The 12,402-nt window shown below is 39.0% G+C and overlaps 1 protein-coding gene across 1 annotated transcript in view; it reads right to left on the bottom strand.

The window, feature by feature from the left end:
- LOC128733622 (cadherin-23) overlaps nt 1-1,806 on the bottom strand; it is a 61,844-nt gene extending 60,038 nt beyond the window's left edge. The window contains exon 1 of the mRNA XM_053827344.1: nt 824-1,806. Within this exon, the coding sequence (XP_053683319.1) occupies nt 824-1,034 (211 nt within the window). The 5' untranslated portion in view covers nt 1,035-1,806. The remainder of the gene's footprint in view (nt 1-823) is intronic.
- Nucleotides 1,807-12,402: the final 10,596 nt, after the last annotated feature.

Here is a 12,402-nt window from a genome sequence, read left to right as displayed (position 1 = left end):
TTTTTACGGCGATACTAATACGTTTTTAAACACGCGAGCTTTTCATGAATCGATTGACGGAGTCACTAATTAGTGGAGTCAGATAGCGAATTTATTTACGATTAGAATTAAAATAGAATAATTTGAGGAAAAGGGCAATATTTCTTTTCTTTATTATCAGGAGGCTATACAGGATAATGGTCATAAATACACCGCTAATAAACGTGATTTGTCTATCATCAAATCAAATAGCTCCATAGATCGAACTGGTTTGCTACTGGAAGCATTGACCAATTTAGAAACAACTTTACCAATTGACCTCAAATGGCTGCGGCGGAGTCCGGTAGAGAGGTCAATAGCTGGGAGCGAAATCAGCACACATGCTAATTCGTACCGAGAAAGTCGTTAAAGCAAAGAAATATGAAGGTTTTTCTGCACTCCAATGCAATTTATAAGGTGTTCGTTTGGTAAATTTTCAGCAGCCTTACTACGATTCTTCTCTTAAGGTCGAACATTCAACAGACCGTGCAACTTACAAAAGTGCTCCGTTTCAGGCGCTGTGGTTTGTGCTAGGCAGAAGTAAAAGACAAAAACCACTACATAAAGTTGGTAGGTATACCCAGCATGTGGGAAGCAGAAGTTGAAAAACCGGAGCTCTACCAAAGGAAACAAACCATAAATGAGTATAGAAATGATGATGCTTATTACCAGAGCAGATTGCGAAAGGGTGGAACCAAAACAAGACATTCAGGTAAGAAGACAGGTGTTTCGTTAATTCTAGATCAAACCAACCGCAACGAGGCAATTGCATGAAATCAAAAGTGAACTTCAGTACAAAACTTACCTCGAAGTTGATAGACGACACTTCCAACCGGTGTATTTTCCGGTAGACTAAAACGAGACATATCTCCGGAGCTTGGAATAAAATGTGGCGTCCGGTTGATGATTTGACTTCGAACCGGTTCGGCTAGAATCAGCAGCAGCGCAGTCACCAATGCAAAAACCAGTCCATGAAACCGCATCCTCTCCTTTGGCGTCTGCTCGGCTTTCGTCATCGTGAAGCGGATGTGTGCACTCTGGTTTCCGATGACGTGTTTTTTTTATCCTAGCTTAGCTATCTCGTTGCTGTCTCTCCAGTTTAGTCAACCCAGTAGTATTTGACCAATACACCCAGTGCGGCTGCGGAGATACTTTCACACGATTTCGAATGCTCACCAACAAAGGCGCGAAAAAATCGTGCTGTCTAACCCAGACTGACCCCTCTTAAGCGACTATTTATTGTACATTTTCTTCACCAGTCAGCCATCTGAAAGCTATAGGGATACCTCACTTACACTAGCACAATTTCTTGGACACAACAAAAAAAGCTCGTTACGTTGCACAATCTGCTCTTTACTTTAATGCTCACTTCGTTCACTGATTCAATTTTTAATCGTTTTTGTTAGATTAATTCTCGGCTATTTCTTCAAAATAGGCTTCTAAATTCCATTAATCACAAACAACCTCAAAAACATGCCTTCCAACTAAAATTATTCGTGATGTCGTAACGAGTGATTAACACAAAATCAGGCGAGAAACCCGAAAATTCCCACTGCTCTCGTTCCGGATGCAGCACACTTAATCCGAAACGAAACTAGGCTAACACGAAATCTACGATCACATTCCAAACGATGGCGGAACGACAGAAAAACACCACGCCAGCTATTGAGCCGAAGAAAGCCACTTCACCTTCGCAACATCCCGCATTGCGAGCAAACGGCAAACAGCAGATGACGAAAGATCTTTTCCTTTCTTTCACTTCACTCTGGAATAGAAGGTAAAGCTATAGGTTACTGGCGAAACTCGGCGGGATCGCGATCGCCACACGCACGTCTTGTCCCGGTAAAGGTTACTCACGGTTTGATTCCGTTGGTAGCCGTGCAGGTGACTTAAGGTGAGAAACGTCGGACTACGGCAAAGAGTAAAAGAACCAACCGGACAGGTAAGTTTTTTTTCGCTGTGTTGTTTTGTTTTGATCTCCAAAACGTGCGGCTTTGTTGGTTCGGTCGATGCGCTGCTAGCTGGTTAAAGTTGAGCGTTTGTAGCTGTACAGGTAAGCTCAATGAGTGGTTTTAAATCGGAACTCATGCTCTCAGGTTTGGTGCCGAATGACGTTTAGGTGCAATCTTGTTTTTGTTTATACCCAGTCACGTGTGTGTATGTTTGGTATCTGTTTGTTGGGGTGTTCAGTTTCTCATTTGCACATCATTCTAAAAAACGGATCCGCATCATTTTTTAAAATTGATTGAGGTTTTAAATATGGCCATTTCAAATATTTTATAAAGTTTTTGTCCTTCCGGTGTTCGGCCACTGAAGGGGGGGTCGGAAGAAACATGGGTTTAAGCATTTTTATTTAAAGATACGTTATTATTTTCTATGCAAAAATTTACGAAAAAAGACAAAAACAAAGGAAAATTTTTTTGGACGATTTTCGGAAATTTCATTGTTCGAATTTCCATTTTTATTTCGTGCTAGAAGCGTTAACTCAACTTGTACATTCATTTTTAAACTTACCGGTCTGTTTAGCTAACCTCCATAGCAATTTGCGAGAGTTGTCTTCAACGTACAGTTTTGAAATGGAGAAGTAGCGATACACTCAAACAAGTTGAAATTTTGATGCGAGAGGGTGCAACTTGAATTCTGTGGTAGTTTACGAATAAACTTGGGGTTCCTCAAGGCAGTAATATAGGACTTTCGCTTTTTTTTAAATTATTATTTTAGAATTATGTTACGTTAAGGAATTTAAAGTGAACTACCGCCGCTTGCAAGCGATTTGCTGATCAACTTGCGAAGTGTACGAGGTAGATGGAATTGACTTATTGTAAGCGTCGTAGAACGTAAAATTCTTTTCTTTCCGCCGCTTTGGAAACCAAACTTACTGTAATTGCACCCCGCAAGGTGTATCAAGGCAGTGCAGTGGCCTGGCGTTACTGGTAATTCGGCCACTATAGGCTTGTTCAAAGATTTTTTTATCTGTTTCTTTTTTCTGTATGGGCAATGGAATGTATGTTTACACTATATTGATCTATTGCGATATCATCTAGGTGTTTTTTCTGTATTCCGCACTTCGTTCTTTTTGTAGTATCACTATAGAGTGAGCGAGGGGGGGCTCTGTAGCCGCAAGGTTATCGAGTCTGCTTTGACAAGCGAGTGGTCGTGGGTTCGAATCTTTGTAAAATCAAGTCATTCGATGTCAAGTGATTTTAGCAAGGGTTTATTCTCAGGCCCCCCCATTCACTCTTCCTTCGCGCTGAATTCTATATTTACCCTCTGAAGCCTCTTGACAGTGCAAATGTCCCTCCTGTAGTTAAGTACTGTACTGGTCAGAGGTACGAATGAGTCCTCGCCAGGGACGGCTATAATATGGGAAAGTACTAGCAGCGAGGAATAAGTGGGGGTAAAGCAGATCAAGCTTTGAAGGAAGGGTAAACCTCAATACACACAAGCATGCATAAAATTTAATAAGCACATCGCTCATTTAATAGCGATTATAGCAAAAAGAAATGCAGTGCAGGTTATACAACAAACACCTGCGCGATATTACAATAGATCAACTATACTGGTCGTAGTGATGGGTCCACACATGGAAAAAAATAGAGTGAGCGACCTGCTTATTATCCTTAGATGAACGGAAAAGTTATATTTTACGCCAGATAAGAGCATATATGTACCAAAGTGGAGGCAATATACGTGCGAAAATTTTGACGATTATTTTTAATTCTATATTGCATTTTATACAGCGGTTTTTATAACACGCAACTTAATACTCCTGGATGTATGATTAAGATATAACTTAATATTGCAATCATATGTACTGCTTTATAATTCACAGTCATGAGTTGTATAAGAGGACACGCACGACTGTAAAACAACTTATTGTTCACTTTGTATTGACATACTCTAAACATTATACAATTCCAATGTGACATGAAAAAGATTTAATGTGAACTTTCTATTACGATCTTGTGTTATCTGGGGTGTTTGTGAATATGAGTTTATTACTTACTATTACTTATTACTATTATATACAAAGGTATCACCAATTTCGTTGCTAGAACTAGATAATGGAACAAGTAATGATTTAAGGAAGTTATGATGTTATGATGGCAAAATATGATGGATAAAAGGTATCATTATGCACTTTAAGCCAGTACCATTCCTGTAACTTGCCATGACAAGAAGTGTAATTGTTGGTAAAAGTAGAATTTAGTATGAAGGGAGGATATAGAGGGGCTAGAGAATAAGCTCATGCTAAAGTGATTTCGTTTTAAATTACAGGTTTATAGGTAAGTTAAGCCCTGGTGAAATTTTCAACCACGTGTTGTAGTTGCCATGAGTACATAGTTTGTTGCATCAGTTTTCTTATCAAAATAATCAAGCCCGCCTTTTCTCCTAACCTGTTTATTTATTATCATTGGTGCTATAGTAGAGTAGAGTAGAGTAGAGTAGAGTAGAGTAGAGTAGAGTAGAGTAGAGTAGAGTAGAGTAGAGTAGAGTAGAGTAGAGTAGAGTAGAGTAGAGTAGAGTAGAGTAGAGTAGAGTAGAGTAGAGTAGAGTAGAGTAGAGTAGAGTAGAGTAGAGTAGAGTAGAGTAGAGTAGAGTAGAGTAGAGTAGAGTAGAGTAGAGTAGAGTAGAGTAGAGTAGAGTAGAGTAGAGTAGAGTAGAGTAGAGTAGAGTAGAGTAGAGTAGAGTAGAGTAGAGTAGAGTAGAGTAGAGTAGAGTAGAGTAGAGTAGAGTAGAGTAGAGTAGAGTAGAGTAGAGTAGAGTAGAGTAGAGTAGAGTAGAGTAGAGTAGAGTAGAGTAGAGTAGAGTAGAGTAGAGTAGAGTAGAGTAGAGTAGAGTAGAGTAGAGTAGAGTAGAGTAGAGTAGAGTAGAGTAGAGTAGAGTAGAGTAGAGTAGAGTAGAGTAGAGTAGAGTAGAGTAGAGTAGAGTAGAGTAGAGTAGAGTAGAGTAGAGTAGAGTAGAGTAGAGTAGAGTAGAGTAGAGTAGAGTAGAGTAGAGTAGAGTAGAGTAGAGTAGAGTAGAGTAGAGTAGAGTAGAGTAGAGTAGAGTAGAGTAGAGTAGAGTAGAGTAGAGTAGAGTAGAGTAGAGTAGAGTAGAGTAGAGTAGAGTAGAGTAGAGTAGAGTAGAGTAGAGTAGAGTAGAGTAGAGTAGAGTAGAGTAGAGTAGAGTAGAGTAGAGTAGAGTAGAGTAGAGTAGAGTAGAGTAGAGTAGAGTAGAGTAGAGTAGAGTAGAGTAGAGTAGAGTAGAGTAGAGTAGAGTAGAGTAGAGTAGAGTAGAGTAGAGTAGAGTAGAGTAGAGTAGAGTAGAGTAGAGTAGAGTAGAGTAGAGTAGAGTAGAGTAGAGTAGAGTAGAGTAGAGTAGAGTAGAGTAGAGTAGAGTAGAGTAGAGTAGAGTAGAGTAGAGTAGAGTAGAGTAGAGTAGAGTAGAGTAGAGTAGAGTAGAGTAGAGTAGAGTAGAGTAGAGTAGAGTAGAGTAGAGTAGAGTAGAGTAGAGTAGAGTAGAGTAGAGTAGAGTAGAGTAGAGTAGAGTAGAGTAGAGTAGAGTAGAGTAGAGTAGAGTAGAGTAGAGTAGAGTAGAGTAGAGTAGAGTAGAGTAGAGTAGAGTAGAGTAGAGTAGAGTAGAGTAGAGTAGAGTAGAGTAGAGTAGAGTAGAGTAGAGTAGAGTAGAGTAGAGTAGAGTAGAGTAGAGTAGAGTAGAGTAGAGTAGAGTAGAGTAGAGTAGAGTAGAGTAGAGTAGAGTAGAGTAGAGTAGAGTAGAGTAGAGTAGAGTAGAGTAGAGTAGAGTAGAGTAGAGTAGAGTAGAGTAGAGTAGAGTAGAGTAGAGTAGAGTAGAGTAGAGTAGAGTAGAGTAGAGTAGAGTAGAGTAGAGTAGAGTAGAGTACGGCCTGCAGGTCGTATCTTAATTACGTCCGCTACTAGCTCTAGTGCACCGAACGAGAAGTTTAAGCTAACTTATTTACTAACCGGGACGACGAAACTATGCAGTCACTTGTTACTTACAAGGCACTGCATGTTACGTTGATCGTTAGTTAGTGCATTAGCGAGACGCACGGTTGTTTGGGGGAAGGCTCCTTTCCTATGGATTTCCCCAACCTCATGTTTTTGTTTTGGCCTATAATTTTTGAATGCTTTCTGTATCGTTAATTTCCGTATTTCAACCGTTTTCTTTTTATCGGTCCCGCGAACTTGCCATTTTCTATTTTACTTTTTACATCCAATGTGCAACAAACACTCGAAAAACCGGTTCCAGCAGTGCCGTATCTATAATTCAAATTGTAATTTTAACTGAGGAATTGGTTTCAATATTATGGTTTCAATATGCCATAATTTTTTTTGAATGTTTCGTTGCATAAATAGTATTGCATTGAGGATATTGTATGACATTATGATATTTATTACTTTTCTATCGATCATTGTAAATCGTATTTCACTTCAACGGTGGAAAACTTTTGAAGGCTTTCAATTTGCGCATCTATAACGCGTCTTTCTTCGACAGTCGATTCTTTGGTCTCTCGTAGAAACTGGACACTAATCGTCTGCAATGCAATACCATGAGGATGATGGTCTTGGATTTCTTCAAACGAATATCTCAGCTTCCGCTGTAGGACCATGACTACAAGGTTGCAATGGAACAACAGAGGTTAGCATAATATTCGAATCAGTTGTTGAGTTTATTATAGAGTGGGGTCCGTTACCACGCAATATTCGAATCTGAATAACTTAGATCTGCGACATTTTGTTTTTATTCCTTCTGTCCAGAACTGCCTTCCAAACCCTATTTTGAAATTAGCATCCATTTATCATCCAAGTTGCCATCACTGCATTTTTAAGATTCGGGAACGGGTATGATCCAATAATGACTGTAACTTGACCTCAGCGTGCTTCTGAGTAATGTCTAGATGGCACGGTTTTTTGACGTAGGACTATTTTTTCCTTGTTGGGTACATTTTCCACTACGAACAGTTATTTGATCTATTGTGGCAGGTCCCAATAGACGTAGGACCATACGTCTTGATGTCTTGAAAGTGAAACGTTATAGAAAAGTGAGCGGTAATCCTTTCCTTTTGTCAGATTGAATCCACATAGGTACTGCAAGAATTTATTCGAAACTGTTGTCTTACACAAAAACAGAACTGAAGGAATATGTGTGACGTAACGCAGCAATTTTCAAAGCGAGGAAAATCAATGACTCTTTTATCCGAGAATAGTTTTTAACGTTTCATTTGCTGCCTTACGTCAGTTAGTGAGTTAGGTGCCTGCAATTATTTACATAGTTTCAATAGTCAAGCATTACATTTAGATTTTTTTTTTTTTTTTTTAGAATGGGATTTGACTACTTTGTCCATTAATTTGAACTTTTGTAGTAAGGGTACACATTTAGATTAGTTTCTTTCGAAAATTATGGACAAGACAAGGCAGGAGGGATCCGCAGTGATGTTAATGTTTATTAGACCGTCAACTCAGTATAAGTCAGTTCAGTCAGGTACAAAACATTTTGCGTTCAACTTTAACTTACGTATACAGGGTGTTCAATAAATTTGTGCTTTATGACGAGCTTGAGACGTTTCTGAAAAGAATCACACGCGGCACGCACCTGATCCATGGGCATCTCATCCCAGATCTTGAAAATGAGCTTCTTAAATTGGTCCACACAGCGCTCACTTTATGTTCACTCTCCTTGGCCAGCATGTACGACCATACATAAAAGTCCATGGGATTAAGATCCGGGGAGCTGGGAGGCCACAAAGTCTTATCGAGAAAATCAGTCAAATTCTCCCGACACCACGCTTGGATGATATTCGCCGTGTGGGCCGGTGCGCCGTCCTGTTGAAAGACGTAATGATTTATCCCGTAGAGGGCACGAAGTGCCGGGGCTACAACCTTCTCCAGAACCACGATCTTATAGTACGCGGCGTTGATTTTCACGTCTTTCTCGATAAACACAGTGGAAGCTTCTCACGCTTGGATACGGCCCCCCAAACCATCACCGACGCGGTGCTCTGGAACCGCGGGATGTTTATGTGGAACGGGGGGATGCTGACCAATGTCGGCGCCCACAGCCAATCATTTTGGACATCGTGCGGCTGTTGCAAGATGAAGAGTCTCATCAGAAAACACGAACTCCTGACCAGCGTGCCCCGAAAGTATCAGTTTTGCTCTGTCCAGCCTCTTTTTCGTTGTAGCCTCCGTTACCCCGTGAACCTTGCGTTTCTTGTACGGCTTGCATCCCCGGTTCTTCGACATGATGGTGTGGGCAGTCCCGATCAACACATCCAGATCAACAGCGGTCTTCCGGATCGAGCGGTGCATTTTACGACGAACCCGCTCCCTCACCACCTTGATGGCTGCTGGCGTCTTCGCCAAACGCGGCCGAGCCTGTCTCCCGGTACCGACGGATGGTGTTATAGATGAAATTCCGCTTCACCCCGTAGGATTTCAACCGCCGAAATATGTCACCGGGTCGCTTACCTCTTACAAACAACTTTACTATGACGTTGCGGTACTCCTTCTTCGCGTGCGGTAAACAAATAACAAATGACATCAAGTCGACACCTTGCGTGTCGGTTAGCCTATATATATAAGGCTAAAGCTGACATCAATACCAATACACAGAATGCACATGATGCGCACTTACACACAACGATGAAAAGTTGTATTCGAACTTATTGAACATCCTGTATAGAAACTTTCAATCATGAATATAAATAATACCAAGTTAAAACAATAATCGACTTGCAAAAATGTGGATTTCTCAACCTGCAGTACAATCAAGCCATTTTCACATAACAATGTTTGGATGTTATCAAAATATATATACATACAATGTAAGTAGTGGTTAATGTTGAAGTAAAATGTGAGGCGCTATTAACATACATTTAATAATAATTGAATTCTCTCAACCTGCAGTTAGTCTCAACAAATATGCTGCAGGCTACATGTAACATGTACATACGAAGAATCGTATTGTTACATACATGGATACATGCTACTATCGCCACTAAGAGACTTACGTAGTCCTACGACCCCTATGCGGTCGTGTCTTGTACACAACCCCTCTGATTTTTCTGCATGTTTAACGAACACTTGATTGAGCAAATAATGCTGTTTTCTGTGAATCGTCCTGTGCTGTTATTTAATCGCTCTAATTAGGCTTTACTATGTATTTAGGGATGAATTGGGCAAAATGGGCTATACCTGCATTTCGCACAGTATGGAATGCATAGGATTTGATTCTTCTGTTGTTTTGACAAAATTTGGAAGCTATTTGAATTCGTTTCAAATAAAATAAATAAGGCGGCAAATAAGTTTTTATACTGTTTAATTAGCTTTTATCATGATTTTTGGGGAAAATAGGGCAAAATGGACCTCTTCCGTAGTCTACGCAGGATGAAACCATCACCAATCGATTTCCTGCATTTTTACATAAGAATAGGTATCTAGTAAGATTCCAAACCAGCGCACAGTTAGTGGTCCAATCAGCGAAATACGTGATCGTGTGATATTGCGCCAAAACGTGAAGTTTTTCGCATATAGTGTCTTTAGGAACATTTTTGATGTAGGATTACGTCTTTGTTTACTATACTGGAACTGGGTAGCACTTTGTGAAAACGAAAATCGAAGTGTAATGTTTGAATGAAAGATTTCAAATGCTAATAACTACAGAACTACTGAATGAAACTGAACAATTTATATGTCGTTAGATAGATAAAATGATCAGCAATTTTATGGAGGGGGGGGGGGGGGGTAAGAGAACAATTTTAAAGAGTGCGTAAGAGGAGGGGATCCTTTACAAATGAAACACAAATATCCTCATAACTCGAGAACTAATCCAGCAAATGGACCAAATTTGGAATGTGGAGGTTTCAGAAGGTAAGCATTTTTTCTATGGTGAATTAAGATCCCTCCCCTCTTTAGGAGAGGGGGGGGGGGGGGGTAGGGCTCCCAAACAAATAATATACAAATTTCCTCATAACTCGAAAACTAATCAAGCAAAAGGAACCAAATTTGGCATGTGGGGGTTTTTGGAGGCATGAATTTCTTTTATGATGGTTTTAGATCCTCACTCCTGTGGTAGGAGAATAAGGACTCTCATACAAATAAAACAGAAATTTTTTCGTATGTGTCATATTTTCTGCTATGTCACAAGCGGTAAGGTGTGAAAGTAAACTAGTAAAACCTTCTCGAGGCAAAAGACAGTGAATCGACGCCGCTTACTTACGTGCCAGTTGCCATTCATGTTAAAAGAGAAGGACATTCGAATGGCACATCATATTTGCGATGAACGTGCTTTGGCTTTAATGTTATTTGTAACCAATGACCCTTTTCAAGGCCACACGGGAGTTAAAGTAAGATTTTTGAAACATGTCAAGCTACGCATAATCATATTTAATATAATAACCTCTGGGCTGGTCATTCATTACTATTGCAACCTTTATGATGCACACAAGTGATTTTTAAAAGAAATCTCAATATCTCAATGGTTGCAGGCGTTGTACTTATGAACCCCCGTTCACGTATTTTCAAAGCCACTATTGCATTCAATGAAGAATTGAATCTGAATATTTCGCTTTTTCTCTAAAACAATGGCACTCATAGATTCTTATAAACATACATATGCCAGAAATGCAGTTTACATTAGTCTTTGATCTAATGATCTGATATAGTCCTACGTCACCCTTTCGTACAACCCTTAGGGCTGTATACCTTGCAGTTTTTGGTATAATAAGCCCCTTCTTGTGAGAGTAATCTTTGGGTGATTAATTCCCTTAAAAGTGAGATAAAACATTTATTTTCTGGTACATTCGAGATACAGGTTTAGTACTTTCGGCAAAGTTGTAGTAAATATCAATGCAAACAACTTTGTCAATGACAATGACAAACTTGTATCTCTTCATGGAAATTATCTATGAAGCGTTATTCGTAGACAAACCCTTTAAAACAGTTTTTAAACCCTGACTTATTCTGGTTAACTTTTACGTGTTCATAGTGTTCTAGAAAGTTGTTTATCTTGCTAAAATCAACGTTTTTGTAGAACATTATTATAAGTGATTTTCTGCAGTTTCGGAGATTTTGAGCATTTTTGATGAAAAATAGTACTACTTTGAGCTTAAATATTTTCCAATATGGCAAATGGTGGCAGACCAAACAACTCGTACTTAAAAGTACAATAAAAACCTTTAAAATCAAGTGTCAATTGACTGTATCTGTTTGTATCCTCAAAAGTTACAGTTGTTTCAAAATCCTTCACAGTCATTTATCGTACAATTAAAATGTACCTCGGATGCAATAAATGCCATTTTGTTTATGTTGACAATCTCTTTCTAACAAGTTGAGTTACCAGCAATTTTTTCGCCTATTTTCGAGTCAAAAATGAATGAGGACTCAAAATTATTTGACGCAATTAATAAGAGAAAATAACTTCCAAAGAACTAACTTAAGTCTATTTTGTTCAATACTTTCGGTTGGTGTCTTTTCAAAAGATCCCACTCATAATGGGCTGGTACCAAACGCCGAAGCACAAATGGTCGAATCACGAATGGCCGAAATCCAAATGGCCGAATTTCAACAACAGTCACAGAAGACCTAATTTTCTCGGAATGACTTTATTTAATTAGATTAGTCTATTTAATTAGAAAACACGAATTGACAAGCAGTTAATAATTGACTTTACTCAAACAAAAAATAAAATAAGCAACACATCTTTTTGTTGTACTTTTAAGTACGAGTTGTTTGATCTGCCGCCATTTGCCACCTTGGGAAATATTTAATCTCAAAGTAGTACTATTTTTCATCAAAAATGCTCAATATCTCCGAATCTTCAGAAAATCACGTATAATAATGTTCTATAAAAACGTTGATTTTAGCAAGATAAACAACTTTCTAGAACACTATGAACACGTAAAAGTTAACCAGAATAATTCAGGGTTTAAAAACTGTTTTGAAGGGTTTGTCCATGAATAACGCTTCATAGACAATTTCCGTGAAGAGATGCAAGTATGGCGTCTTTGACAAAGTTGTTTGTATTGATATTTACAACAACTTTACCGAAAGTACTAAACCTGTATCTCGAATATACGAGAAAATAAATTTCGTATCTCACTTTTAAGGGAATTAATCACCCAAAGATTTCTCTCACAAGAAGGGGCTTGTTATACCAAGAAATGCTTCTAAAGACATTATATGCGAAAAACTTCACGTTTCGGCGCTATATCAAACGATCACGTATTTCGCTCTTTGTACCACTGTGCAGCGGCTTCTAATTCTTGGGATTATGAGCTCGTTTTTGCCCATTGTGGAATGGTTTGCGTTAGCATTTCAGTACGCTTACCAATACGCCTACAGCTATGCATGAAGTAAATGCTAACGCTTGTGAAAAATAGCT

This window comes from Sabethes cyaneus, chromosome 2 (genome assembly GCF_943734655.1).
Source record: "Sabethes cyaneus chromosome 2, idSabCyanKW18_F2, whole genome shotgun sequence".
NCBI classification, from domain to species: Eukaryota; Metazoa; Arthropoda; class Insecta; order Diptera; family Culicidae; genus Sabethes; species Sabethes cyaneus.
The sequence above is the reverse complement of the archived record's forward strand: the minus strand, read 5'-3'. Positions and strand labels throughout refer to the sequence as shown.